Source organism: Sarcophilus harrisii, chromosome 4 (genome assembly GCF_902635505.1).
Source record: "Sarcophilus harrisii chromosome 4, mSarHar1.11, whole genome shotgun sequence".
Lineage (NCBI taxonomy): Eukaryota > Metazoa > Chordata > Mammalia > Dasyuromorphia > Dasyuridae > Sarcophilus > Sarcophilus harrisii.
The window spans coordinates 203,974,602-204,002,167 of record NC_045429.1 but is presented as its reverse complement, the minus strand read 5'-3'; the positions used below and the strand labels follow the sequence as shown (position 1 = coordinate 204,002,167).

Sequence of the window (27,566 nt, the reverse complement as noted above, 5' to 3'; positions counted from 1 at the left end):
TATAGGTGACCAAAATTCACTTTAGAAATGATTAAGATTTTGTAAACAAAATAATTTTGTTTTACATTTAAAAAGCGACATTTCTACATTTCCAACATCTCTTGTTGACATTCCCTTCTCCCCACTCTAGTAGTAATCACTGTGGATCAGGTATTTATCTAATCTTCACTATGGAAAGCAGCCTTCTAATTAGCTCCCTATCTTAAATCTCTTCCTATTCCTAATCCATCCAACCAAATACCCGGGAGTGATTTTCCTAAAACCTATTTCTAACCATGTCACACCACTTACTCATTAAATAAGGAATCAACTATTCCCTATTTGCTTCAGGATCATATATATGCTGATCTCTTTGACATTGAACCTTGTTTCACAACCTGGCTCCTTCTTACTCTGTGGTCTGATCACCCTGTCTTACTTGCTTTATTTCTTCACACATGAAGCTATCTCTTTTCACACATGTCTCCATGCTTTTGTACTTGTCCTCCACATCTTGAATGCTATCCCTCTTGACCTTTGCCTTTTAGAATCCCTGGCTATCTCTCAAGATTCAATTCTAGTGCCATTTCCTCAAAGTAGATCTTTCCAGGTCCCTTCAGCTTCTAATACCTTTCCCTCTAAACTATCTTATCAAACCCATTTGAAAGTAAAGAACTATTTTTTGCCTTTTTTTTTTCTTCTGTATCCCCAGTACTCAGTACCTGGGATACACGTGCTTAATAAATGCTTACTGACTAAATGTTTTCCTTAAGTACAAATCTAACCAAGTCTTTTCTCTATTTAATCAACTTCAACTTTCTCAACTCTTAAGATAATATATGAACTCTTCTGCTGTTTAATTTTTAAAGTCTTACACAAGTTGGCCCCAACCTCTTTCTAGCTTCAGTGGACCAATTCCTTCTGCACTCTGCAATCTAGCCAAAATGGCTTTTCTCTCTTCTTCAGACAATTTGCCTTCAGTCTTTCTGGGCTTCTCCCATGTCTAGAATGCCATCACTCCTCACTTCTGCATTATAGATTCCCTTTCTTCCTCCAAAATGCACTTCAAACAGCAACTTCTACAGGACACCTTTCTTGAAGCCAATTGTTAGTGTTCTTCCTCTCTAAATACCTTGTATTTATTCTGTAAATACTTACATATGTACATACTGTCTCCCCTGATAGAATGTAAGCTCCTTGAGAGTAGAAATGGTTTCATTTTTTTGTTCTTTGTATCTCCAGCATCTAGCTTAGTGCCTGGCAAAAAAGCAGACACTTAATAAATAAATTCTTGTTGACTAATAATTGAACATATGCAGATGACCTTCAATCTTTATGCCTAGTTCTAGTCTTTCTCCTGAATGCTTGCTGTACTTCTCCAACTCCTTATTAAATATTTAACGCTGAATGTCTTACAGACATCTAAAATTCAACAAGTGCAAAACTGATTTCCAACCCCATCCCCAAACCCAGACTCCTTAAATTCCCTTATTTAATATTGAGGGACTACAACCTTTCTAGTTGCCCAGATTTACAACAACACTATCATGCTCTAGTTTTCACTCTCCACCTAAATATTAATTAGTTGTCAAATTTTGTCATTTCTACCTCCACAAAGTTTGCATCTTCTCTGAACTCACATGACCACCATCCTTACTCTTTATTATCTATCAAATAGATTATAGTTATGAACTCCTACTTGTCTCTCTCCCTCAAACCTCTCTTCTGTCTTCTAAAAAGCTGTAAAAATAATGTTTCTAAGGTGTAAATTTGACAATATAAATTCCCTATTCAATAAACTACTTCAATGCCTCCCTATTACATGTAGGATAAAATATTAATTCCTTTGTTTAGTTTTTTAAAATTCTTTACATCCTTGATCCTTCAAAAACCTTTCTACTAATTATTAACTAATTACTCTCTCTCAGGCAATCCAGTTTACCAAACTGGTCTTCCCATTTCTCACACACCACATTTCATCTAACATTTCTATGCCTTTGCAACAGTTACAATACACTTGTACTAATACACAAGTGTACAATACACTGTTATCTTTTAGTCTCCTTTCTTTCCTTCAAAACTGTTAAAGAAATATCGCCTGAATTGATTCTTTCCTGTTAGCATCATCAATCAGTTGTTAATATCATCCTCCTAAAAATAACTTTATATATACCTGCATTAACTTCTCTATATTAATGTTGTTTTCCCCTTAGCAGAACACAGTGAATGTTTATTTTTGCTTTTTGTTTAGCATTTTGCCCACGATTTAATCTTTCCTAAGTGAAGCTTGTTCAAGCTTTGTTCAGTTCAACGGCTGTAAGCAGTAACTTTAGATACAATAAAAAGTGTATGGATTTCATTTATAATGGTATTTGAAACAGTAAAACCAACTTTTGACATCTACAGAATGTACACTGCTCAATTCAACCTCCTCAATCTCAACCTTTTGAAAGACATTTGAAGTTAAAACAATTTTTTGTATGTACATTTCCTAGTTTATAAGCCCTACATTATTTATTTTTATTCAAAATAAATCTTTGCAATGGGGAGTTCCTTGTTCTTGCCAAGGTCAACCTCCTCATATGTATACTTGAACTTCCACTTTCCCCTCTCACCTTGTTCCGCAGACTCCATCTTCAACCATCCCTACCTCTATCAAATCTTCAACCTCTTTCCTTAATGCCCTCTTAAAAATGTCTAAGTATCCTCCATCTAAGCAAAACAAAACAAAACCCTTCAGTAGAACTAACCATCTATCTTCTCAAGCTAATGTCCTATAGACCTCTCATCCCTTACTCAGTCAAGACCTTGAAGAAACTGCTTAACTTGAGGCCTCTACTTCTGATGTCCTCACTTAATCCATAACCTTTTTGGAATCTGGTTTCTAACCTCATTACTCAAATGAAACTATTCTCCCCAGTTACCAATGATCTTTTAATAGCTTGATAATCTTTTCTCAGTTTTCAACCTTCTTATCTATATGACATTGGGGACCAAACATCTCTTTTTGGATACTTTCTCCTGTATTATTACTTAATAATTAATTGCCATTTCGAATTAGGAAATTCCTTCAAGTCTATTTCATTCTTTATATTTTCCTGACATATAGTAAGCTATTAATACTTTTTGAGTGATATAAGAGGAATAACAGAGAAAGGTGTACCATACAGAAATTTTAACTATCCCAAAATGTTCATTAAAACAATCGTTTTAAAACACCATTGTTTTAACATCAATACTAACCTAGTGGTGCTATATGGCTTCAAATGTCATATTTAATATATTACTCTGATTAATGGAATACCATAGAATTACAAGATCATAGCAGAGAGTGTAGCATTGCAGATATGGCAATAGAATTGGATCAGGAAAATCTGGGTTGAAATCCTGTTTCGACATTTACTAACTGTGCGATACTGGAAAAGTGAGTTACCTTCCCTGTGCCTCAGTTACCCAATCTGTAAAATGAGTTGGAATGATCTGACACCCTTTCCAGATCTTCAGCCATAACCCTACAATCCTCTAAAGCATCAAAATTATAGGCGATATGAAGAGCATTCAAGACTAAGACTAAGTAAACTGCAACATATTTTCAATAACTTATAAGGAAGAAGTGGCAAAAGATGAGATCCAGGGAATGTGTCATTACCTCTCTACCTCCTCAATTAATGCTTTCATGACTTGGGCCCTAACTATATACTTACACATATAATCTCTTTCTAAGCCAACATCATTCTTCAGGTTGTGCTCAGAATCAAGTGAATATACCTCCACCCTCTAAGAGGTATTTACCCATTTTTACATTGTTTATTTTATAGGGATTAATCAAAATTCCTATAAAATGCAAACAAAACATTAAGAGAATTTAAAAACAGAAAGCTTGGAATCATTTAAGTTTTTAACAAACTTCACTGCCAGAAATAATGTATGGTATATGTTTACAATTTGAATCCATGATGAATCACAACATTTTGGGGGAAAAAATTAATGGCTATTAACTGACAGCATAATAAAGTAGAAATATGGTGAACTTGAAGCCACAGGACCTGAATGTGAAAGCCAGCTTTGAAACTCATTAACTATATGATTTCATTTAGCCAATTCACTTAAGCTATATGGGCCTCAGTTTCTTCACCTGTAAATTGTGGATATTGGACTCTAAAATTGCTTCCAATTTCATATTTCTGATGATCTAGCACTAAGAAAAGTGCCTAGAATACAGTGGCACTTAATAAATGCTTAATGACTGACAACTTAATTGTTCCTCTTATAAAGTTAAAATCAATCAAGTGTAGTAAAATAAAACTTATTCTTTTAGTGTAGAAATTTAGTGAGTCACAAAATCTCCATATAATTTAACCTTCATCAGATTGCTTCCTATCTACCAATCTGCAGGAGGGTGGTAGAGAAGGGAGGAAGAAAAATTTGGAATACAGTCTTTTAAAAAAATGAATGTTTAAAACAATATTTACATGTGTATAGAAAAAGTCTTCATGTAAGTCAAAAGTCTGTGATCTTAATATCCAAAATAGTGGAAAACAAACAGAAGGCCCCTGTAGCTATGTTCACAATCTGGCCCAACAAACGCTTGACAGCTGCAACACTAACAAAATTAACAGTGGATGAATTAGTACCAGACAACAAGCAGTTGTTTTGTGAAAAATTACTTTTTTTCCTTTCAAAAAGCTCCCTTATATTTCTTGTCCATATATGTAATTCAGCATATGCTAACAAAGATGCACTTTAAAAACATTTCAAAAACAAGTGCCATAAAAAAAGGACAAAAAGAGGTCACAAAGACGACAGGGACTATGCTAGTGATATTATATACAGGGTACTCCAAGTCTTGATGCAGTTTTAAGTTTTAGTAACTTACATAGATTTAGTAGCTTAAAATGGCCTCAGGATTTCTGGGGCATCCTATATAAAATCTAACACTATAAATGTTTAAGCTTATGGAGAAGAGACATGAAATGCTTTGTCTTGTTACTTACTAAGTATACTATTGTTTGCTATTTAAAATTCTATTTGCTCTTTTTTCTTTCAAAGTATTTGACATGCTTAATTTTGATTGATTCAGAAATCCAAGAGAAATTCTACAGATAGCAAGAAATATCAAGTGGTCTTGTGTTTGAAACAGTTGGTTAAACATTACATCGATTCTTTTCCATTTTTGTTACTATAAAAAATAATGACATAATCAGTGTTCAAGATTGCTGAGGAAATTAACAACAATTCTAATACTGTAAAATTGCCTACTTCCTACTCCATGAAATATTCCAAGGTAATAATGGTTCCTGTATTTATTCAGTGAGATTCTCTATGATTTCCTTTATTTTGTATCTCTGCTACCATTTGAGCTAGAGATGAACAATTCTTTTCATTAAGTATATTATCATGATCCAAGAAAATAAGGCAATTTTGATTTCTTATTCCTTATTCTCTGATAGAAAATGCAGGTAAAAATTTTACCCATCCCTCTATGACAAACAAAAAATATATTACTTGATAATCAGTGATATCAGCCTTATAAATCAAAGAGTGCAGGTATTATTACCTCCATTTTTCAAATGAAGATACTGAAATAAATAAATGATCCAAATCATAAACCTGCTTAGTGACAGGGCTGGTATTCAAATCCAATATCTTGTACTCATTTCACACTATTTTTCTGCCTACGTCCAAGTATCTGGTGTATCCAGAAAATATGGTTACTTCTTTAAAAACATTTTTTAAAATTTTGCTTTTCATGCTACAGGCACTCTTTATGCCCTACTAAAGAATTATTCCCTTGTTAAGAAAATTTTAAACAAAAGTAACAGATGTAACTATTTAAAAAGAAGAGCATGTAACATTCTGTCATCTTAAGTCACCAACCCTTTTCCAAATATGAAGGAAGTATATTTCATTATCTATTCTTCATAACATCAATCTTTCAAGGAAATTAAAAAACAAACAAAACAAAAAAAGTGGGCATAAGAGGATGGAAGATTGGAAGGAAAAAATGATAGGACAATGTCATAGCTTCCAACTTAAATTAACTAAAAGTTTAGAGAAAGATTTTAGAGAATTACACAGAAAATTCAAGAATAAAAGCACACAGCTATAATGCTTAAGTGTTGGGTGGAAGCCCTTTTAGCCAAGAGCTCCTCCTATGTTGCTCACCCTATCTCCATTCATAAAAGAAGTGCACAAATAGTAGAAAGGTCAAGCCCTCATATGGAAGAGTACAGTCAGCCAACAAGCATTTAAATGCCTATTATGTGATCAAGTGTTAAATGCTGGGTATATGTCAGAAGACAAACTCTGAAAAAACTTGCTTAACTGTTACATTCACTTTTCATCTTTTTTCATTTAAATTTTATTTAACTATGTATAATTTTCCTTTGCTCTGCTTAATTCATTCTGCATATAGTTCATAATCTAATAGGGGAAACAAGAACTATCCCATAATATACAAAACAAACAAGATCTATAGAAAATTAGAGATAATTACAGAAATAAGGCACTAGCATTAAAAAAAAAAAAAAGAAATCTTGTAGAAAGTGTAATTTTGGGGAGGACTTGATAGAGACCAGGAAGTCTGAAAGTAGAGATGAGAAAGCAGAGAGTTTCAGGCATGGGGGATAACTAGTGGAAATTGTCCGGAGACAAGAAACAGTGTCATATGTGACAAACACCAAGAAAGTCAGTATCACTGGATAGCAAGGAAGGAGCAAGGTATGAGAATGGAAAAGTAGGGCATTTGAAGAACCCTTGCATGGATTCCCACTTTTTAAAATCAGGTACTGTCTAGTGCTTCACTTTTGCTTTTAAACTTAATGAACAGCAAAATTTAAATGTGAACAGTTGAAAGGAATAAAATGGGACGGGAGATTTATCTAGAAATCCATTGGAGCACTGCTTTACTCTTTTTAAAAACAAGTTTTTGTTGATGCCTTCTGTTTCTTATATTATTATAGTTATTGCAAGTATCTTTCTTACTTCCCCTCTGAGAAAATCATCCTATATGATACTTTTTTTGAAAAGAAAAAAAAAATCAACAGAAACTAATATACTGAAAAAAATCCCAACACACATGTAATGTATAACACCTATGAACCTCCCACCCCCACAAATGAGTGCATTGGAAGTGTCTTCAAATCATCTCTCTTGCTTAACTGTTCACTTTTCATCTTTTTCATTTAAATTTTATTTAACTATGTATAATTTTTCTGTTTTGCTTAATTCATTCTGCATATAGTTCATACAGATCTTTTCATGCTTCTCTGTATTCAATACACATATTTTCTTACAACACAGTAATATTCCATTACATTCATGTATCATAATTTGCTTAGCCACTCCCCAACTGATGGACATTTTGTTTCCAAATCTTTGCTTTTGTAAAAAGTGTTATTATAAACATTTTGATGTACATAGGACCTTTCTTCTTATTGATGACTTCCTAGAGGTAGAAGCACAGATGCAAAAAGTTTGGACATTTTAATTCTAAATTGTTTCTAAAATGGCTGAAGCACTTTAGAGCTCCACTAATAGTGAATTATTGTGACTATCATTCCACAACACTCCAATACTGACTGGTGTCATTTTTGCCTATTTTCAGAATATGAAGTAAAACTTCAGTGTTGTTTTTATTTACTTTTTTTTTTTTTTTAGTGAGTGATCTGCAGCATTCTTCCTTGTAATTGTGAATATTTTGAGATTTTTCTTTTAAGAAGTTTGCATAGGGATATGGGAAAATTGGGACACATACACCTGTTGGTGGAACTGTGAATGGATCCAACCATTCTGGAGAGCAATTTGGAACTCTGCTCAAAGAGTTATCAAACTGTGCATACCCTTTGGTCCAGCAGTGTTACTAGTGGGCTTATATCCCAAAGAGATCTTAAAGGAGGGAAAGGGACCCACATGTGCAAAAATGTTTGTGGCAGCCCTCTTTGTAGTGGCAAGAAACTGGAAACTGAGTGGATGTCCATCAGTTGGAGAATGTCTGAATAAATTATGGTATATGAATGCTATGGAATATTATTGTTCTATAAGAAATGATCAGCAGGATGATTTCAGAGAGGCCTGGGGAGACTTACATGAACTGTTGCTAAGTGAAATGAACAGAATCAGGAGATCATTGTGCACTTGTACACATTGTACAACAAAACTATACAATGATCAATTCTGATGGACGTGGCTCTCTTCAACAGTGAGATGATTCAAACCAGTTCCAATTGTTCAGTGATGAAGAGAGACATCTACAGCCAGAGAGAGGACCATGGGAGCCGAGTGTGGACCACAATAGTATTCTCACTCTTTCTGTTGTTGTTTGCTTGCATTTTGTTTTCTTTCTCAGTTTTTTTTTCCTTTCTTGAGCTGATTTTTCTTGTGCATCAAGATAACTGTATAAATATGTACACATATATTGGATTTAACATATATTTTAACATAACATGTATTGGACTACCTGCCATCCTAGGGAGGGGGTGGGGGGAAGGAAGGGAAAATTTGGAACAGAAGGTTTTACAAGGGCCAATGTTGAAAAATCACCAAGCATATGTTTTGTAAAAAAAAAAAAAAAAAAAAAAGCTTTAATAAAAACTAAGAAGTTTGCATATATCCTTTGGGAATGGCTATTATTAGTCACATATAAATTGAGTGTAATATGGCATAGATGCTAAATGCTTATCAGGAGAAATTTGAAAACAAATCCCCCTTCTCCCCCCTTCAACCACTTCTCTTCTTATGCTAGATGCATTAATTTTGTCTATGTAGAAGCTTTTTAGTATTATGAAATCAAGTTTTTTTTTTTTTAAACTGCCTTTAGCTCTTGTTTGATTACGAATATATTTCCTACTCATACCTAGGATAGGTATTATGGCCTCTTTTTCTTCTAATTTTTTTATAGTGTGATCTTTAGTAGTAAGATCACAATCATTTAGAATATAGTATGAAATATAGTGTAAGGAAGGAGTTTTTTCCCCTAGGTTATTTGTTTTCCACTTTATCAAGCCATTAATTATTCAGTTCCACTGTTTCTCTTCTCTAATTTGTTCCATTAAACTATTTTTTAACCAATACCAGATGGTAATGACAACTGTTGATTTATAATGTAATTTGTGGTCTGGAAGTACTATTCCTCCTTCATCCTTATTTCTTTTAATCATTTTTCTTGATATTCTAGATCTTTTGTCTTTTTCCAAATTAACTTTATTATCTTATCAAATCCTACAAAGTGTCCCCTTAGTGATATAGCATTAAAAGTGAAGATAAGTATTGTTATTTTTATATTAGTATGGCTTAACCATGAGCATCAATTATTTCTCCTATTTTAAGTTCTTTATTTTTTTAAAAAGCACTTGTACTTGAATTTATACAAGTCTTGTATATACTTTGGTACATCAATCTTCAGATATTTTATGCATATTTGTATTTGTAATGAGATTTATCTTTTTTTTTTTACTTATTTGTAATGAGATTTATCTTTTTTTTTTTTACTTATGTTTAAGGACCTGCAATAATACATTTTCTACATGAGTGGAGAAAAGAGGAGGTATATGGGAAAGGTTGTGAATTTAGAAACAACTTTTGGGAATAAATAGTATATATGAGTAAATGTAAGTGAGAAGTTGAGGATGACCTTTAGATTGTAATACTGATATTAGAAAGGTGATGTTTCTTTCAACAGAAAAATTTAGAAGAGGGGAATGTTTGAGGATAAATATGAAATCAATTTTTGATGTGCTGATTTTGAAATGTTTATTGGCTATCCAGTTTGATTTCCAAAAGAATAACGGTGATATAAGACTGTGAACTCAAGAGGGAGATTAAGACTGGATATATAGAACTAGGAATCTACAAAGAAATGATAACTAAACCCATGGGAGCTGTTACAAGATCACCAAGTAAGAAAGTACATATAAAGAGAGAAAAGAAGAGTATCAGACAGGGGACTGGAAGATACCCACTTGTGCACTAAACCTCAAAGAAGAGCAAATATAGAAACAGAAAAGCATTAGTCAGATAGAAGAGACAGAAGAAAGCAGTATAATGAGAGTATCTCAAGTATCTAAAGAGAGAACATCAAGGAGAAGAGAATGATTCGCAAAGGTCAAAAGAGGCCAGATTTAAAAAAAAAAAAAAAGGCTAAGATTGACAAAAATACAAAAAAAAAATAAAATAAAATAAAATCCATTTAAAAGTGTCACAGTAACTTGATTAGGATCAAATTAAATACAACCTTATACACAAAATAAGTTTGAGTCTAAAGTTTTAAACCTTTTGTATATTTATGTAATTCAATTTCATGTTTTAATCATTTTTATTCTCGAGTGAAATGATAATTAGAAAGGTTCAAGTAGGATTCCTTAAGTGGTTTGTATTCTTAAAGTCATAGGAGTTATTTTAATGTATTCCTTTGTGCCTCAGTTTCCCTACCTATAATATGAAGGTGATTAGATTATATTTAAGATCCCTTCTAGTTTTAAAATGTTATGATTATAAAGCATTCAACACACTATGTATTAACAGCCACATTACTGTTTGAAAAAGCTACTTAAATTAATAAATAACACATGTTCTTCTGACAGTATTTCTTTGTAGTACCAACAAAGATATTTATACCTACTTCTGACAAAGCTGGTTAAAGAGGACTTTAGGAGAAAGTGGGCCTTTCCCAGGCTCCTTCATGCTGTGAAGGAATAGGAACATAGCTGATGTCAGAGTTCCAGGACTTGACAGGTTTACCACTAGTGGATCCTGTAATAAGAAATTTAATTTTCTTTCAATAAGATGAATATCCAATAATGAACATAATAAAAAAAAAAGTTACAATAGTTTGTTTAAGCTGTTTGGCTTAATTTAAACTAGTACAATTAAAATTGTGCTGTGACTTTTAGAACACTATTGATTAATGATTTTCTCAACTAGATGGCTCAGTGAGAAGTCCTCAGCCTAGACCTCAGAAAGACTCATCTCCCAGAGTTCAAATCCAATTTCAGACATTTACTAGCTGTGTGACCCTGGACAAATCACTTAAACTCCACTTGCCTCAGGCCTTCATCTGTAAAATGAGCTGGAGAAGGAAATGGCAAACTACAATATTTTTTTCAAGAAAACTTCAAATCAAGTCACGAAAAATTGCCATGATCTTTTCAGTTAACTATTACCAGCATAGGCTAAATTTGTTCAAAAGTCAAGATAATCATCTGAAGTACTGAGGACAAGGGATCAAAAGGAGGGGGGAAAGCAGGAAAAAACTTGGTGCAGTTTTTAAATATGATTTTTAAAATGTAATCATATAATTTTAGGGAATTATGATTATTATTAGCATTATCCATATAAAGTAAGTGTCAGAAAATCTACTGCTAGGCTAATATTAGAAAAGGCAAGTTGTGTTTCTTCAGAATTTTTATATGTGAAAAAGGCTTTCCACTTGAATCGTAACAATATAAATTAAGAGCTACTTCTAAGATCCTAGAAAACAAATCATAATGACATATGTCACTCCTCTATACACATAAAAACTTCAGAAGTTTATGTAAGAAAAACCCTTAACATAAATTTGAAAGTAAAAGTAAGTATGCAGCTTTCAATAAGTTATTTAAAAGGGGCAATGCAAAGAGAGTAAAGAAATTATATTTCCAAGGATGTAAAATACTGGAAAATAACTTCATTTCAAAGAACAGTGATAAAATTTTTTTGTTGGTGTGCAGTTGTTTCAGTGGTTTTTGATTCTTTGTGACCCCATCTGGGGTTTTCTTGGAAAAGATACTAGAAGGGTTTGCCATTTCCTTCTCTAGGTCATTTTACAGATGAGGAAACTGAGACAAACAGGGTTAAGTGATTTGTTCAAGGTCATACAGCTAGTAATTTGCTCCAACTCTCACACAGCTCAAATAAACAATAGGGCTACTGCTGAATTTTTATTCTATGACTTTTGAAATTACTTGAACTTACAAAGAAAAAGTAAATTTTCAATTATTTATCAGTGTGCTAAGTGACTTTAACCTGAAATGTTATGCCATTGCTTGGTCTCAGAACAGCCCAGAAAAAAGAAAAATCTATTAGACTAATATTAAATACCATACTTAGAGATGAAGGGAAAAAGGAGAGGGGTAGAATTCTACAGAGAAAAAAAATTTTCTTCCTAAAAAAGAAGTAATTTAGAAAGGATATCACCTAAGGTCAAGACAAAACTATAAACATATGCTAAAAAAGGAAATAGTTGTGTAATGTTTTGTTTAAAAAATTTAGTCATACTATTTAGATCTATATACACACGCATACTTCACATATGTGTTATCCATCCATAAGATGTTATTTTCTAATTTTATGATATATTTGAATTTCAACATCCCCAACTGGACAAGTTTTTATAGAAATTGGGTATTTTCTGTGTTTTATTTTGTTTTACAAAAATCATTTTTTAATCAACAATAAAAAAATATGTTCTAAGCTCAAACTGTTTTTTTTTTTGTTGTTGTTGTTGTTTTTTAATTTCTTATCATTGTCTCCTATCCCAAGTAAGGAATTTTGAAGGTGGCTCATTCTTGTATAACTATGATTTATACAGATATATTTACTTACCAATTGAGGATCTGAAGTGTGAAAAATTTTTAACTTTGTCCCCTTTTCCTTAACCTCATACATCAGTTCATTGAGCATGTGAGTCTGAGCCAAGTTCTAAAAGAAAACAAAATTAAACCCTTATCCCTTAAGAAACATATCACTAACTTATATAACATATGATTTTTTCACTTTTAATTCTGACTGAGAACTACTGCCTAATTAACTGGTTGAACAAAAAGTATTACTTTAGCAATTGCCAAAAAAAGCAAACAAATTTCCTTTGAAGTTGATTTTGTCCACAATATTTTTCCAAACTTAAATAATCAGTACATCTAAAAAATCCATGTGAAAAAAATATCTCAAGGATTCTATTGCATTTTATGTCTGTGACAATTTATACAATATTCTTCATGTTAAATGTTTTTTACTTAGCTATATCTGAACAAAGAACACTGCAGTAATATATCATTACCACATTAACAATAAAATTCATTTACTAAAAAAAGGATCTGTTAATTTAGAACTAAAAGCAAAGTTGGCATGTTTCAAAATATGAAAATGGCAATAATCATATTGCGTGAAAAGTTTGCATCTGTTAATATAAACTTATTAGGAATATTCACTTTATTCTGAATAGTTGGGCTCAATTACTTTTTCTTTCCCATTTCATGAAAAGACCATTTCCCCAAAACAAGCAAATATTAAAATAATTCTAAAACATTTTAAATTAAATTTAAAAATTATAATTTTTAATGTTTATCTTACCTGCATGACAGCATTAAAAAAGCAAGTGTTTCCCAAGTTATTAATTCCTTTTACAGAAGCTGGTAAACTGCTGATTTGGCATTTTCCTTTCCATATTTCACCTGCTTCACATTTTTCTTCACAAAGCCTTATTACTTTGGAAAACGAACCTACAAGAATAAAATCCACAAATTATTTAAGATGTATGTAATAAAATTAGAAAACGTATTAAGCTGAACATGGAGTTCATAGGCCTTTTTTGGGCATAGTGATAAATCTATGGAAAAATAACTTATATGAAGAAAACTATTAAACTACACAAGACAGTACATAACCAACGGTAAAATTATGTGGTACCTTAGCACAGTGCCTGGTACGTAGTACACATTTAAATGTTTATTAACTTGATACTTAGTGATGAGGGGAAAAAGGAGAGGGGTAAAATTCTACAGAAAAAAAAAAATAATTTTCTTCTTAAAATGAAGAAGTACTTTAGAAAGGATATCACCTGATTCACTAATTGTTATACTTTTTCCCTATCTTTCCTTTTATAATACCTAGAATTAAACCTATTATTTTTCTAAAACTTATTTATATGAGTATTTATTTCCTCAACACCTCCCTAAAAATTTTTGAAAAGAAAAAAGGACCCCTCCTCTCTAAGTTAATACATATAATCCAACAAAATAAATCCCTACATTGACCATGTTAAAAAAAAAAGCATGTCATTCTGCAGAAAGTTTATCACTTATTTGCTAGGAAGTGAGTGATGTGCTTCATCCTCACTATTATGAATTCTTTTGTATATTCAAGTAAAGATCAGATTTCTAAAGTCTTTAAAAGCTGTTTTCTTCTACCATGTCAACATTTATTTTTCTACTCCTGCTCACTTATGAGTAAGTTCATAAAGATCTGCCTAGTTCCCTCTGGAGTCCATTCTCATACTTACTTATTTTCTTCGTTGTTGTTGTTGTTGAGGTAATTGGGGTTAAGTGACTTGCCCAGGGTCACATAGCTAGGAAGTGTTCAAGTTTCTGAGGCCACATTTGAACTCAGGTTCTCCTGACTTCAGGGCTGGTGCTCTATCCACTACGCCACCTAGCTGCCCCTCATTTTCATACTTTCTTACAACAACACAATAATATTGTATCATCATATACCATAACAGTCTAGTGGTTACCCAAAAGGAAAATGTAAATTTTATTGTAATACCCATTTTGTTGAAATACAATTTATAATTCCAAATTGGCCAATTCTAGTAACACAAGAAAACACAAAAAAATTATAAACTGAAAAATTTAAAGGACAACTTTTTTGAAATTTGAGGCCTTTTGCCATGAGCCCCTTCTTCCTTGTCTTATATCACTCATTTGCTTTCTGCCACCATTTCTTCTTTCTTTCCTCTCACTCTTTAAGCCCTTATGATCTGGCTTTTCAAACTTAGCACTTCATCAAAACTGCCTTCCAAACTTACCAATGATTTCTTAGTTGCCAAATCCAGTGGCCTTTTCTCAATCCTCATTCTCCTTGATATCTCTGCAGTCTCTGCCACTGTTGATCACTCTCTTCTCTATAGGTTTTTGTAACACTGCTCTTACTGGTATTTCTATTTATTCAACTAGTCCTTTTTCATCTCCTTTGATGTATCTTCCTCTAGCTCATCATCTCTAAACACAGGTGTCCCACAGAGTTCTGTTCTGGGCTCTATTCTCTTCACCCTCAATACTATCTTAACTGGTATCTCATTAGTTCCCTACCGTCTTTATTCTGGTAAGTCTCAAATCTATCTATTTTGTCTTAATTTTTCTGCTAAGTTCTAATCTCACATCTTCAATTGCTTTTAGGCATTCAAAATGAATGCTTAATAGATGTCCTGAAATCAACATATAGAAAATGGAACTCATCTTTTCCCCCTAAACTATCTTCTATCTTCTCCATTATTATCAAAGGCAATACCTTCCTTACAATCTGTCAAGCCAGCAATCTAGAAGTCATTCTTGGCTCCTCACTAACTTTCATCTCCCACATCTAATCTGTCTGTTGATTTTACTTTTGCAACATTTGGATACGAAAGTGAATTTCCTAAAGCACAGGTCCTATCATGTCACCCTCCTTCCCCCTCCAGGCATTTTCTCTGACCATCATCCAGGCCTAGAATGTTCTTCCTCATCTCTGCCTATTGGCTTCCCAGATTTCTTTAAATTTCAACTAAAATCCCATCTTTTATAGGAAGCTTTTCCTTAATTTTTCTCTCCATTGCCCTCTCACAATTATTTCCTATTTATCCTGCATATAGCTTAATTTTATATATTGCTTTGGTGTCTCCCCACTTAAACTGTTGAGTACCTGGACAACAGGAATTGTCATTTTTCTTGTTTTATATTCACAGAACTTAGCACAGTACCTGGCATATAGTAGAATCTTTCCTGTCTAATCTGTTCTACCAATCTCTTTTTCTGTTTTGAAATAGTACCAAATAGGTCATATATACTTATTGTGTATCTAAATTATATTTTAATATATTTAACATCTACTGGTCATCCTGCCATCTAGGGGAGGGGGTGGGGGGGTAAGAGGTGAAAAATTGGAACAAGAGGTTTGGCAATTGTTAATGCTGTAAAGTTACCCATGCATATATCCTGTAAATAAAAGGCTATTAAATAAAAAAAATAAAAAAAAATAAAAAAAAATGAAATAGTACCAAATAGTGATATTACTGTTTTATAAAAAGTTTTAGATCTAGAAATGTTGGAGGACATCAGTGGCCATCTAGTCCAAACCATTAGTGTTATACAAAATTAGATCCCCCCACCCCCAATACTCTGTACAGAAAAAAGTCTGCTTTGCTAGGTGGCTTGCATGTCTTAGTGTCTGTGAAATCATGCTTAATTTTATGTAACTGCTAGTAAAGTATGCCTTCCTATCTCTCATTTTTAAAAATATCTCAGCATTTTTATACCTATTGAATGAACTATTGCAGAATATTTCCTAATAAATATTTCCTAAGTTGTCTTTATTACTTGACTCTTAAAAAAAAAAAAAAAAACTTTCTCTGACATATGTGGAAATAATTAAACACCTGAATAGCATATTTTCCAAATACAGATCAAATACAAACAAATCTACACATAAATGATAAATATAAACTATTTATAAAGTTATTTAGTTATATCCTTTATCTGATATTTTTTACACTGTGCTATCAAAACCTAATAGTTTAAATATCACCAAATTGATCATTTTAAATTGATAGTGATAAAGTGGCTGAGTGGTAGTACAGATGTTATTTATTTTAGGAACTTTTCTAAAAGAAAGTTGTCAATTTTCCATGTCATTCATGCAAAGAAATCTTTAAAATTAAAATGTGCAAATAACTGTGAATTAGTATACTATATAGTTGTGTACATATGAGTGTTCAAAAACATCTGGGATAGCATCTTAAAGTAAACAATGTTCACCAGACCATCTGGACAAAACTGCAGGCAAAAAAAAAAAAAAAAAAAAGCATAAACATATGGAAAAGCAGATTTTTCCTTTCCCTTTAGCAGTAAGGGATGACAAATGTCAAATCTAGATAACTGCACGCTTCACTGTTCAATGCTTTTCAGCACCACCTGGCTCTCCATGCACAGCCACCAAATATGGACAGCACTGCCACAGTGGACCTTATCTTCAGGGCAAACTCAATAAAAGTATTTTATTTTATGGTTAAGTAGCAACTTCACACAAGTAGCAAAAATCTATTTGCTGAATTTCATATTTAAATTAATATACAAGTTCAATTAAGCTGTAAGACTTCAAATTTTATTTTTTGAGATCATATATTACAGACTGTAAAGATTTTTTTGTGTGAATCAAATTTTTAAGTGCTGTATTTTATAAAAAAGGATTCCTAGTAGTTTCATATTTTCAAAATACAACTGCTAGAGTACCTACAAAAGTGACTTCACTCAAGAAGACTACAAGAATTCACCATGTTTTTCAAATAAATTATATTACTAGCACACTTTGCATTCTAAGGCTTGTTTTTACCATTACAGCAACAGCAACTAACATATAATAGCACAGAATTGTAAGCCTTCAAATAGATAATGTCAAGCATCTTAAATGTCAGTGTAGAAATCAACCATGCTGTTTGAACATTTAAAGATTTAGAAACTAGTCTGTGGATCATTTTATTCAAACTTAAGATAACATCAATTTTTATTATCTTGGCATAAAATTGAATGTTTTATCAAAATAACTGAGGTAACTTTGAAGTAGGTCTTGTTTAATAAAAACACAATAATTTATAATGTTATTATCATTTACAATAAAAGATAACTACCAACTGTTCTCATTAAAGCAGACCACAATTTTTTATCACAAAAAAACTGTCTTAACTATCTTTCTTAAAGAGAAAATTATTTAATTTTTCAATTTAAATAGGCACAGCAACAAGTCTTTCTATTTCTGGCATTTTTTCAAGTTATCAGCAATATAATTTAGAAGAAAAGACTGACCTATCAATAAGAGACTTGTTTAATTATACTCAATTTCTATCTTATTTCTTAAGACGTTTTTTGTTTTTGGCTTGAAATATAAAAGCCCAAAATATATGTTCATATTTTTAAAGACTACAGATATAGCTAAATATCTCTAAAGATACACACAGACACACATCATTCACAAATAAAATAAGAATTAAGTTATATTACTTTCCACACAGTGAACCAAAAATATTCTTGAGTAACACTAAGAGTATAAATAATATACTTACATTCAGCTTAGTTACAGAACTGTAAAATTTTTTTTTAAAAATTAATCCTCAAAATACTTCTTAATTTTTTAAAATTTAGTTTGAACTTAAGTATAAAGACCAAAAAAAAGAGAATATTTCCGTGTACACAGCACAACATAAATAGAGAATTCAATATAAAACCAGGAATTTTCAATTTTACACCACTGTTTTGTTTTTTTGGGGGGAGGAGGAACTAAATGTAATAAATACTATATATTTTTTCAAAGTTACTCTGCTTTTCTGTGCCAACTCCTAAGTTCTCTTTTGTTCTTTGCTGTGCACTTTTTTTTTCTCCCTCCTTCCCCCACTCCACCAGAAGGCTACCATTAGACACAAATATGGAATCTACATAAGATAATGAAGAATATAAATCAAAATTAGAAAAAGTATACAGGTATATATAATAGCTTGACTTTTACTTTTCAGCTTACCATATAAATCCACAGGTTAACTTCCAGGCTTAAAAAAAAAAAAGTATACAGATATTGGACTTTGAATTAATTAGGAATAAAAAAGCTTAGTCAGCTGGGAGTCAGACCATTTACAAAGTGCTCTTCCTATACATATTGTAAAAATCTCAGTAATATAAGGCTATCAAACTGTCCAAAGTACCTGAAAAACAACTGGAATTATTTTCTGAACTACAGTGTCTCTGGTTTAGCTTAGCTAGCGCAATTCACAAAACAATCTACCATACTTTACATGCCACCATATTCAATTAACCAGAGCCCCGTATCACTTTAAAGGTGGGGCAAATCTCCTTTATCCATATATGATTATATTTAATTGCTCAGATAATGAGTAAATAGTAAGAGACAAGATAGTACAGAGGAAGATGAGTTATAATGAGAAGGCAAAGTTTTGAATAATGCATCTTCTACTTCTTCCATCAGTAACCCTGTACAAGTCTAACTTTTATGGACCTCAATTTCTTCTTCAGAGGAAGAGGGGGTTGTCCTTCATAATGTCTGTCTCTTCTAGCTCTAAATTTATTATCTCATTTTGCACAAAATAGTTTCACCTACTCTCTTCTAAATATAAGGCATGTCTAAAATTAATTTTATTTAAACAAAAATTGTCAACAATGAGGTACTCCTTTTGTATACTGTTGCAGTAAATAAGTGAAGCTCATCTTTAAATAAGATTTAAATTCAAGATTGCAGACTTTAGATCATCTTCCACAGCCCTTATACAATATATTAAACACAGGAAGTGTTCACAGGGGAAAAAAAAAGAAAAAAAAAGATAAGGCTAGACATAACAAATTCTAGGATCAGATGTGAAATTCACACAGCTGCAAGCATTCTTTTGGGAACCCAGCATTGGGGCTCATCTCAATTGCTTAATGCAATTACCTAAATCAGTCATGTAGTATTAATGTAATTTGTACATATTTTCAGCTTAAGAGAAGTTGAGTCTTTATAAGAAACTAAGAAGTAGTGATCTTGTTGCCATTCCATTCTACCCAGCTAGTACCAAATAAAAATCTCATTTTTGCTTTTTCTAAAAATCTATTAATTTTATCAACCATCATGCTATAAAATACTTGTTTAAAAACAATTTATATGCAATTTAACACAAAGGGTGATAACAGATCCATACCCATAAACTTTAAAATGCATTTTATAAAAGAATGTCATTAATACTGGGAGACACACAAAAGACATTTTTTCATCAAGAAAATCGACTATTAATAATAATATATTTCATTAAGGTTAATGAGATGACAACAAAAACAAAAACTATTGCCAAACCAAAACACTTAAGGTTTTATTTATTTTTTAATAATGATATTTTTTAAAGTATGACTGGAAATTACTGAGAAAATTTAAGTATAAATTCAAATTGTCCTTGTTTTCTTAAGAAATATATATTTTAAATAGTATTTTATTTTTCCAAATACATACAAAGACAGTTTTCAACATTCATCTTTGAAAACCTTACATTTACTATTTTTCTCCCTTTCTCCCTTCTCCTCTCCCCAAACAAGCAATCTGATAAAGGTTTAACATATGAAAATTTTCTAAATATATTTCCATATTCATCATGCTGAGCAAGAAAAATCAGATCAAAAGGGGGAAAAAAACAAGCAAAAAAAACCAATCATAACACAAAGGTTAAAAAATCTATGCTTTGATTCACATTCAGTCTCCACAGTCCTTTCTCTGGATGTGGATAGAACTTTCCATTACAATTCTCTTGGAAGTGCCTTGAATCACCTCACTGTTAGAAAAAAAAAGTCTATCACTTAACCTTGTTTCTGTGTACAATGTTCTCTTGGTTTTACTCACTTCACTTAGCATCAGACTGAACAATAAATTTATAAAAAGAAATTTAACAATATTCCAATTTAGAAAAAACTAGCAAAAAAAACTAACAAAATTATCATTTAAGTTTTTGTGCATCATCTATTTTAAATTCAAAATTAATTAGTATTAAAGAGAAAAGAAGCAGCATAACAGTAGTAGAGATGACCTCAATGTTAGAAAACAGTTCAACAATGAAATGATTCAAACAAATTCCAGTTGTTCAGTGATGAAGAGAGCCATCTACACCCAGAGAGAGGACTGTGTGTACTAAGTGTGGTTCACAACATAGCATTTTCATTTTGTTGTTTGCTTGTATTTTATTTTGCGTCTCTCTCTCTCCCTTTTTTTTAAACTGGTTTGATTTGATTTTTCTTGTGCAGCATGATGGTTGTATGGATGAATATGCATGTGTTGGATTTGACATGTATTTCTACAGTGTTTAGCTTGTATTAGACTGCATGCCATCTAGGGAAGGGTGTGTGTGTGTGTGTGTAATTGGAACATGGGATTTTGCAAGGGCTAATGTTGACGAATTGTCCACAGTATGTTTTGAAAAGTGAAAAGCTTTAATAAAGAAAAAAAAAGGAAAAGGAAAAAGGAAATGTTTCAAGTCTTGCTTCTGACACATATTGATTTACACCAGTGGAAAGGATTTCCTCAACCAATAAAATGAGACTGGTTCCAGTCCAAAGGACTAAGACTTATAAAAACAAGAACATTCTTTTAAACAAATCTACTAAGTAGCACTCTACTAGAGCTCTTGCTGGTAGAAATTTAGAATCAGAGAAATTCCTTTTCCCATTGCTGAGAAGAGTGTGATGTTGGTGATGAGTGGAGATATGATTAAAATAAAACACTAGATCAGGAATCAGAAAAACCTTGACATTTATACTCAGAAGTTTATAGCACTATACTGCTATTACAAAGAGTCATATTTTTATGACACCATATTTCTGATAATCCATAAAGAATCACTGTGGCATGAAGGTGACCTTGGTTTATCAAAGGCAATTCTTGTGAAATATAAGATTTGCCAAGTGCTATAGAAAGCAAGATTTTGAGTGTAAGCCAGAGACACACTCATTTAAAGTCTAGTCTAGCTAACTTTGGAGATGGTTTCCACCAGAGCAGCCACAAGAGCTCCCAGAAGCCATTTATTACATAAAGCTATGAAAGGCTACATGCTCCCTGCAAAGATCATCTGTGTCTTCAGTAAGAATACTCGAATTTTATAGCAAGGAGACTGAGAGACAGTTGCATTATCTGACCTCTCCTCTTTCCTCTGCCTCCAATTTATTTCATTCCCAGATCACAAGCAACACCTGTGTCAATAAAAGCTGCTTCGCAACTCCTTCAAATGTTATGATTCACAGCTGTGAAAGTTCTCGGAGATTTGACCTGCCCTTTCACTTAGGCATGGTCCCTAACAATTCCCCATTTTTTGTTTTAGACGCAATTATTTCCCCCCCCCCACATCATGATCAGTAAATTTGTGCACTTGCTGTTAACTGAATCTGCACACTGAGGAATGCAAGCAGCATTATCACCTCTGAATGGTTGTAGGGTGAAATATTATAGTAGGTGTTAATTTTGTGAGATGTCATGGAGGCAAACTTTCAAACAGAGAAGAGGACTATAGTCAGAACAGGCATTTAAGTCTCTCATCAGTCTCCTGGCTCAGACCTTTGAAGTGCTGGCCCATTTAATTACCCCGAATAAAAAAATCTTACCCAGTGTAGTCTCCCTTTCCTTCCCCGCAGGTTATGGAAGAAACTCTGGGGGGATCCCACTCACGAAACTCTCAAATGCTGTTAGTTCTTTTTGTAATTCTTATGTCCCACTTTTGGGCACCATATACTGGAAACGGGTGCCACCTGCCAATGGCTGCTGGAGATCTAACTCAGACCTGTAGAATGGATCTCTTCATGTGAGAGAATGATGACAAAAGGATACTGAGAGGCAGTTGCATTGTCTGATCTCTCTCCTCTTCCCTTTGCCTCCAATCTATTTCATTCCCAGTCCATAAACAACACCTGTGTCAGTAAAGGCTTCCCTGTAACTCCTTCAAAAGTTTTTGATCCAAAGCTGTGGAGGCTCTCGGAGATTTGACCTGCCCCTTTAACTAGGCATGATCCTTAACATAAAACTCAAAGACTAGACAGTGGAGAAGGTTTCAGAAGCTCAGCTTATAAGCTTATATTTATCTTCTATCAAGTGCAAATTCCTTAACTTGCCCACCCCAAATAATTAATTGCCACTAATTCTATTTTGGGGGAAGCTATTTGCTAAGATGTTGCTGAAAAGAATAATCTTATCATTTTGTTCCCATGCACTGACATGCACTTGGTATTTCAAATAAAAGAGCGAGACTGTGGTATTCCATGATTCACAGCCATATAGCATTACCGGGAGACTATCAGTATTAAATACATCGGATTTTGTTTCAAGAAATATTGCAGGTTGAGATCACTGTACTGCACAACTGTCCAAATAAGGTCTAGCGGTCTCTGTTGTAAACAATAAGGAGTATCCAAAAGAATGAGCTACCACAAGTTGTAGATTCTCCCTTTAAGAAGCAAAGACTAGGGACACTAATATATTACTGGAATTGTGAAATGATTCAACCATTCTGGAAAGCAATTTAGAACTAGGCCCAAAAGACTACCAAACTGCATATTCTTTGATCCAGAAATGTCATCATTGTATCCCAAGGAAATCATAAGGGAGGGAAAAGGCCCCACATATGCAAAAATTTTGTAGCAGCTTTTTGTGGTAACAAGGAATTGGAAAATAAGTAGACGCTCATCAATTGGGAAATGGCTGAATAAATTGTGGCATATGAAGGTACTGGAATATTATTGTTCTATAAACAATGATGAACAAGATGATTTTAGAAAGGCTTGGATTTACATGAATTGATGCCAAGTGAAACAAGCAGAACCAGCAATATATTGTACACAATAAAGGATGTGTGATAATCAACTATGAAAGACCTGATTCTTCTCAATGGTTCAGTGATCCAAGGAAAGCCCAATAGACTGGATAGAAAATGTCATCTGCATTGGGAAAAGAACTATGGAGACTGGATGTAAATAAACACATGCTATGTTCACTTTTTTTTGTTCCATCCCCCCCCCCCCCCCCCCCCCCCCCCCCCCCCCCGCCATGGTTTTTCCTTTTTGTTCAGATTTTTTCTCTCCAAACATGATCCATAAAGCAATTTGCACAAAAAATAAATAATTAAAAAACAAAAAGACAATTTTGTATGTTGATTAAAAAAAAATTGTTATTTAGTAATTCAAAGACAGTGACAGCAATTCTACCCTTTGTGACTTTCCAAAAAGGTTAACCAGAACTGACCTAGTGTATATATAATTCATACATATGACATATATATATGTATATATTTTAAAGATGAACAAATTCTAGAAATTAGAACAGAATTTCTAGCAAAATTGTAGAATGGTATGGCATATACCCTTGTGATGCAATACTATTGTGCTGTAAAAAATGATAAAGCAGGTGCCAAAGAAACCTATGATTTTAAAAAGGCACAACAACAAGCTATTTTAAAAAATCAGTTCCTAGTTAGGTAGAGGAAATTTGGCCATTATTTTAGCCATTATTTTCTCATATCATTATAGAGGCTCTATTATCACTCAGATAAAGCAGATAGATGTTACATCATATTTAATTTCCACATTCTTTGAAATTTCCACAAATACTGCTAACTTACAGTAACTTTTCTTCAGTGTTCTAGGCCCTAGATTCTTAAAATCTTCTTCATGACCCCTTTTGGGATCTTGGAACTGAATATAGGGGTCACAAAATTATGATTTATTACCAGTAAATGTTTGATTTCTATATCTATTATTTAAACACATACACACCCACCCACATATCCCCAAGGATACATAAAAATTTCTTGGGTGAAAAGGGCTCACAAGTGGAAAAAGTTTAAATAGCTCTGCTCTAGAAAACTCTCAAAGCCTAAGTTGCTGATGAAGTGGTGACATACACTAGTAAGGAGAATTTCTACAATCAAAGATTCCATTCTGTAAGGTATTCTCTAAGTGTAAATCTATTAGTTAAGTAAATCATGCTTTATATATGCTCTATGATGCTTTTATCAATGAAATTCAGGTCCTATTTCCATCCTTACATATACAGAAAAATGACACTACACTTTAGGAATCAGTGACTTTATGCTCAGAGGCATACACCTATTATTTTTATGGCATCATTAATACATATTAACCAAACTCTATTGCATTATTTTGAAGTTCTACTCTCATTATTCGGTCAACTACATAATCAAGTTATCATACTCTCAAAATAGTTTCATTTCCAAGCATGGACTTCCCTTGTGTACATTTGACTTAAAAACCCTATTCGCTGAATCTTACAGTGAAACTTCAAGAAATTACATTAAGGATAAAGTATCAAACTATTGAGCACAGCTTGGACTAGATTAAAATATAATTGGGAAACAGATATTGTAAACTTGTGGCTCTTTGTCAGTGTTTCTACTCCACATTTAGTTCTCTGTGAGGTACCTCACAGAGATACTCATCTTGAGCTTTTACAGTCTAAATTTTAGTCATTTAGGAATACATGTTTACTTCTATGGAACTTTCTGTATGTGGAACTTATCTATGGCCCTAATGTTATATTTCTGTCAAACTTTTATCCTGTAGAATTTCTTGGTGAAGAAACAACTCTTAATCAATACTTATGAATGAAAATGAACAATAATAATTACATTATGTGGCATATGCCTGTATTCAATCCTTTATTATTATTATTCATATAATTGTGTCTAAGGTGTCACATACATGTATGAATTACCGTGTTACTGCATCACAAGTCCCTGTAATAAGCCATAACTTACTTGCTTCTGTTTTAGAAACATGTTTCTGTAGAAAATCAACTATTTGAGCCAAAACCTTTTTATTACGATGTGTTGATAATTCTTCATCACATTCATAACACCTGAAAAAATATAAAATTTAAAATGCAGTTGATAAAAATATTTTAATTTGTGCAATTTGAAGAGAAAATAGATAAAAAATGAAATTATTTTTTAAAAATGAAAATTCATTTTAAAGTCCTTTCAAGTGAATTAGTGAATTTATTGTGCTTTCAATCCTAACCTAGTAGAGGTATGGGAGAAAAAGCACTAAATTTAAAGTAAAAAGGTTTAGGAGCTGATCATGACCATTTCTAGCTATCTTATCTATGGGCAAATCACTTAATCTCACATGATTCACTTTTTTAAATTTGTAAAATGGAAACATCTCAAAGAGGTTGTTTAAGAGATCAAAAGAGAAAACAGATATAAAGTTCTTTGTAATCCAGAAATGTTAAAATAATAACTATTATTATTATAATCCTGATCTAACTTCAGTATTCAAAGAAAAGCACTTACAAAGATGATGTAGATCAGTAAAAAGATTAGTGGATTTGAAGTCAGAACATATAACAAGTCCTGGTTCCAGTACTTACTTTATGTATGACCTCAGTCTTTTTTGCCCTTAGCTTTTTCACCTTTAAAATGGAATAGTAGAATGTGGACTAGACCTTTAAAGTCCCTTGTGATTCTAAATCCTGTGGTTCTATAATACTAATGCAGGTTCATTCTAAACCAATAGATAGCTTATTATTTTCCTTCAAGCTTTAAAATAATAATACTCAATATAATATTATATACATAATATAATAAAAATAAAAATACTCAATAAGCTTTACTTACCATATAATCCATGTGCTAAGATTGATGATAATACAATGAGGCTCAGTGCGAGAAGTCTGGAAATGTTTCAAAGAATGCTGATCTTCTGAATTTTGACTACATCCCTAAAGGTAAAAGAATTTCATTTTATTATGTGAATTAAGGGTCTTGATTTCAAATCAATTTTACTTTCCATCAGATGTAAATTAAGTGAGATAATTATTTTTCTTATACAAAGTAGGAAACTACTTCAAAAAATTTCTTATTAAACTTTACTTCTTACCTAAAGATTAGTCTTACTGTATTAATTACCTACTATATGCCACATACTATGCTAAGTATTTAACAAAGATTATTCCATCTGATGTTAAGTTCAATTTAAATCTCCAAATATAGCCAAGTGATTTAAAATTTATATTCTAAACTTCATCTCCAAATTTCATTAACTACAAACTCCTTAACAAAAGAGTCTTATCACAAAAGTAAATACAGTAGAAGCAAATAAATGCCAAATAATATATTTTTAGAGCTCAGTATTGAAGATAGTGAAGTGGAAAAAGCTGATTCCATCTACTGGGATATATGAAGTTGCATAAACAAAGCTCAGAAAAAGATTTCTTCTAGAGCAGGAGTGGTAACCCTTTTTCCATCAAGGGCCATTTGGATATTTCTAACATAATTCTCAGGGCCATATAAAATTATCAACTTATAGAACTTGATCAGTGGGAAATTGAACTACCTAGCTTTCAGGTTATCATTGCCTGAAGTTAATTATGCAAATGTTTTCATGGACCTTACACATTCCCCATCCCTTCTCTACAGAAACAAATGAAGTCTGATTTTTCTGTTCCAGGTACAATCCTGGAACTCTCTGTGACAGTATTAACATAATCATAAGTATATTTCCTCTAAGCTTTTAAAAAGCACACCTATCATTTCATATTGCAAAATGTTTTTCTAGACCCAAAGAATTTATTCTGGCAAATTTTTGTTTATAGAAATATTAAACATACCTTGAGTCTTATAAAACTAGTGATGGGTGCTAAATACTACCTGATTAGTCAAATTACTAAGAGAATAAATAAAAGACCATCTTCCCATATATGTAACTTTTCTCACCTGAAAACCACACTTGAGGCACAACCAAATATCTGGTTTTATTGACTCTCCATCACAAAGCCTTCTTTCCTTTAAACATTCTGAACAAACTGACCACAAATTCTGAGCTACTGCTCTCTTCACATGGTGGACACTAACAGCTTGACTTACATGTTGGCAAGTTAAACCTGCTAAAAATAAATATATTTATTGGATATGAATATTAAAAAACATTTTTCCAAAGGTAGGCCTTTGAGTAATTTTTAAAAAATAAAATCTCCACAACAAGCAAAAGTTGATTAAATTAAAATATCTAGATGTATTGGTTAAGATTTAAAAGCCTCCACCCCATTCAAAACAAACT

General features: G+C 32.3%; 1 protein-coding gene across 3 annotated transcripts in view; it reads right to left on the bottom strand.

The window, feature by feature from the left end:
- Positions 1-27,566, bottom strand: part of USP45 (ubiquitin specific peptidase 45) — a 73,811-nt gene that overhangs the window by 27,136 nt on the left and 19,109 nt on the right. For 2 of the 3 annotated variants that reach the window (XM_031964487.1, XM_003769311.4), the window contains exons 3-8: positions 27,224-27,393; positions 26,126-26,229; positions 25,265-25,365; positions 13,306-13,454; positions 12,559-12,654; positions 10,598-10,728 (exon numbers count right to left, since the gene is read on the bottom strand). In XM_031964487.1, coding sequence (XP_031820347.1) covers positions 10,598-10,728; positions 12,559-12,654; positions 13,306-13,454; positions 25,265-25,365; positions 26,126-26,229; positions 27,224-27,393 — 751 coding nt within the window. The remainder of the gene's footprint in view (positions 1-10,597; positions 10,729-12,558; positions 12,655-13,305; positions 13,455-25,264; positions 25,366-26,125; positions 26,230-27,223; positions 27,394-27,566) is intronic. The other variant, XM_031964488.1, reaches the window with a different exon arrangement.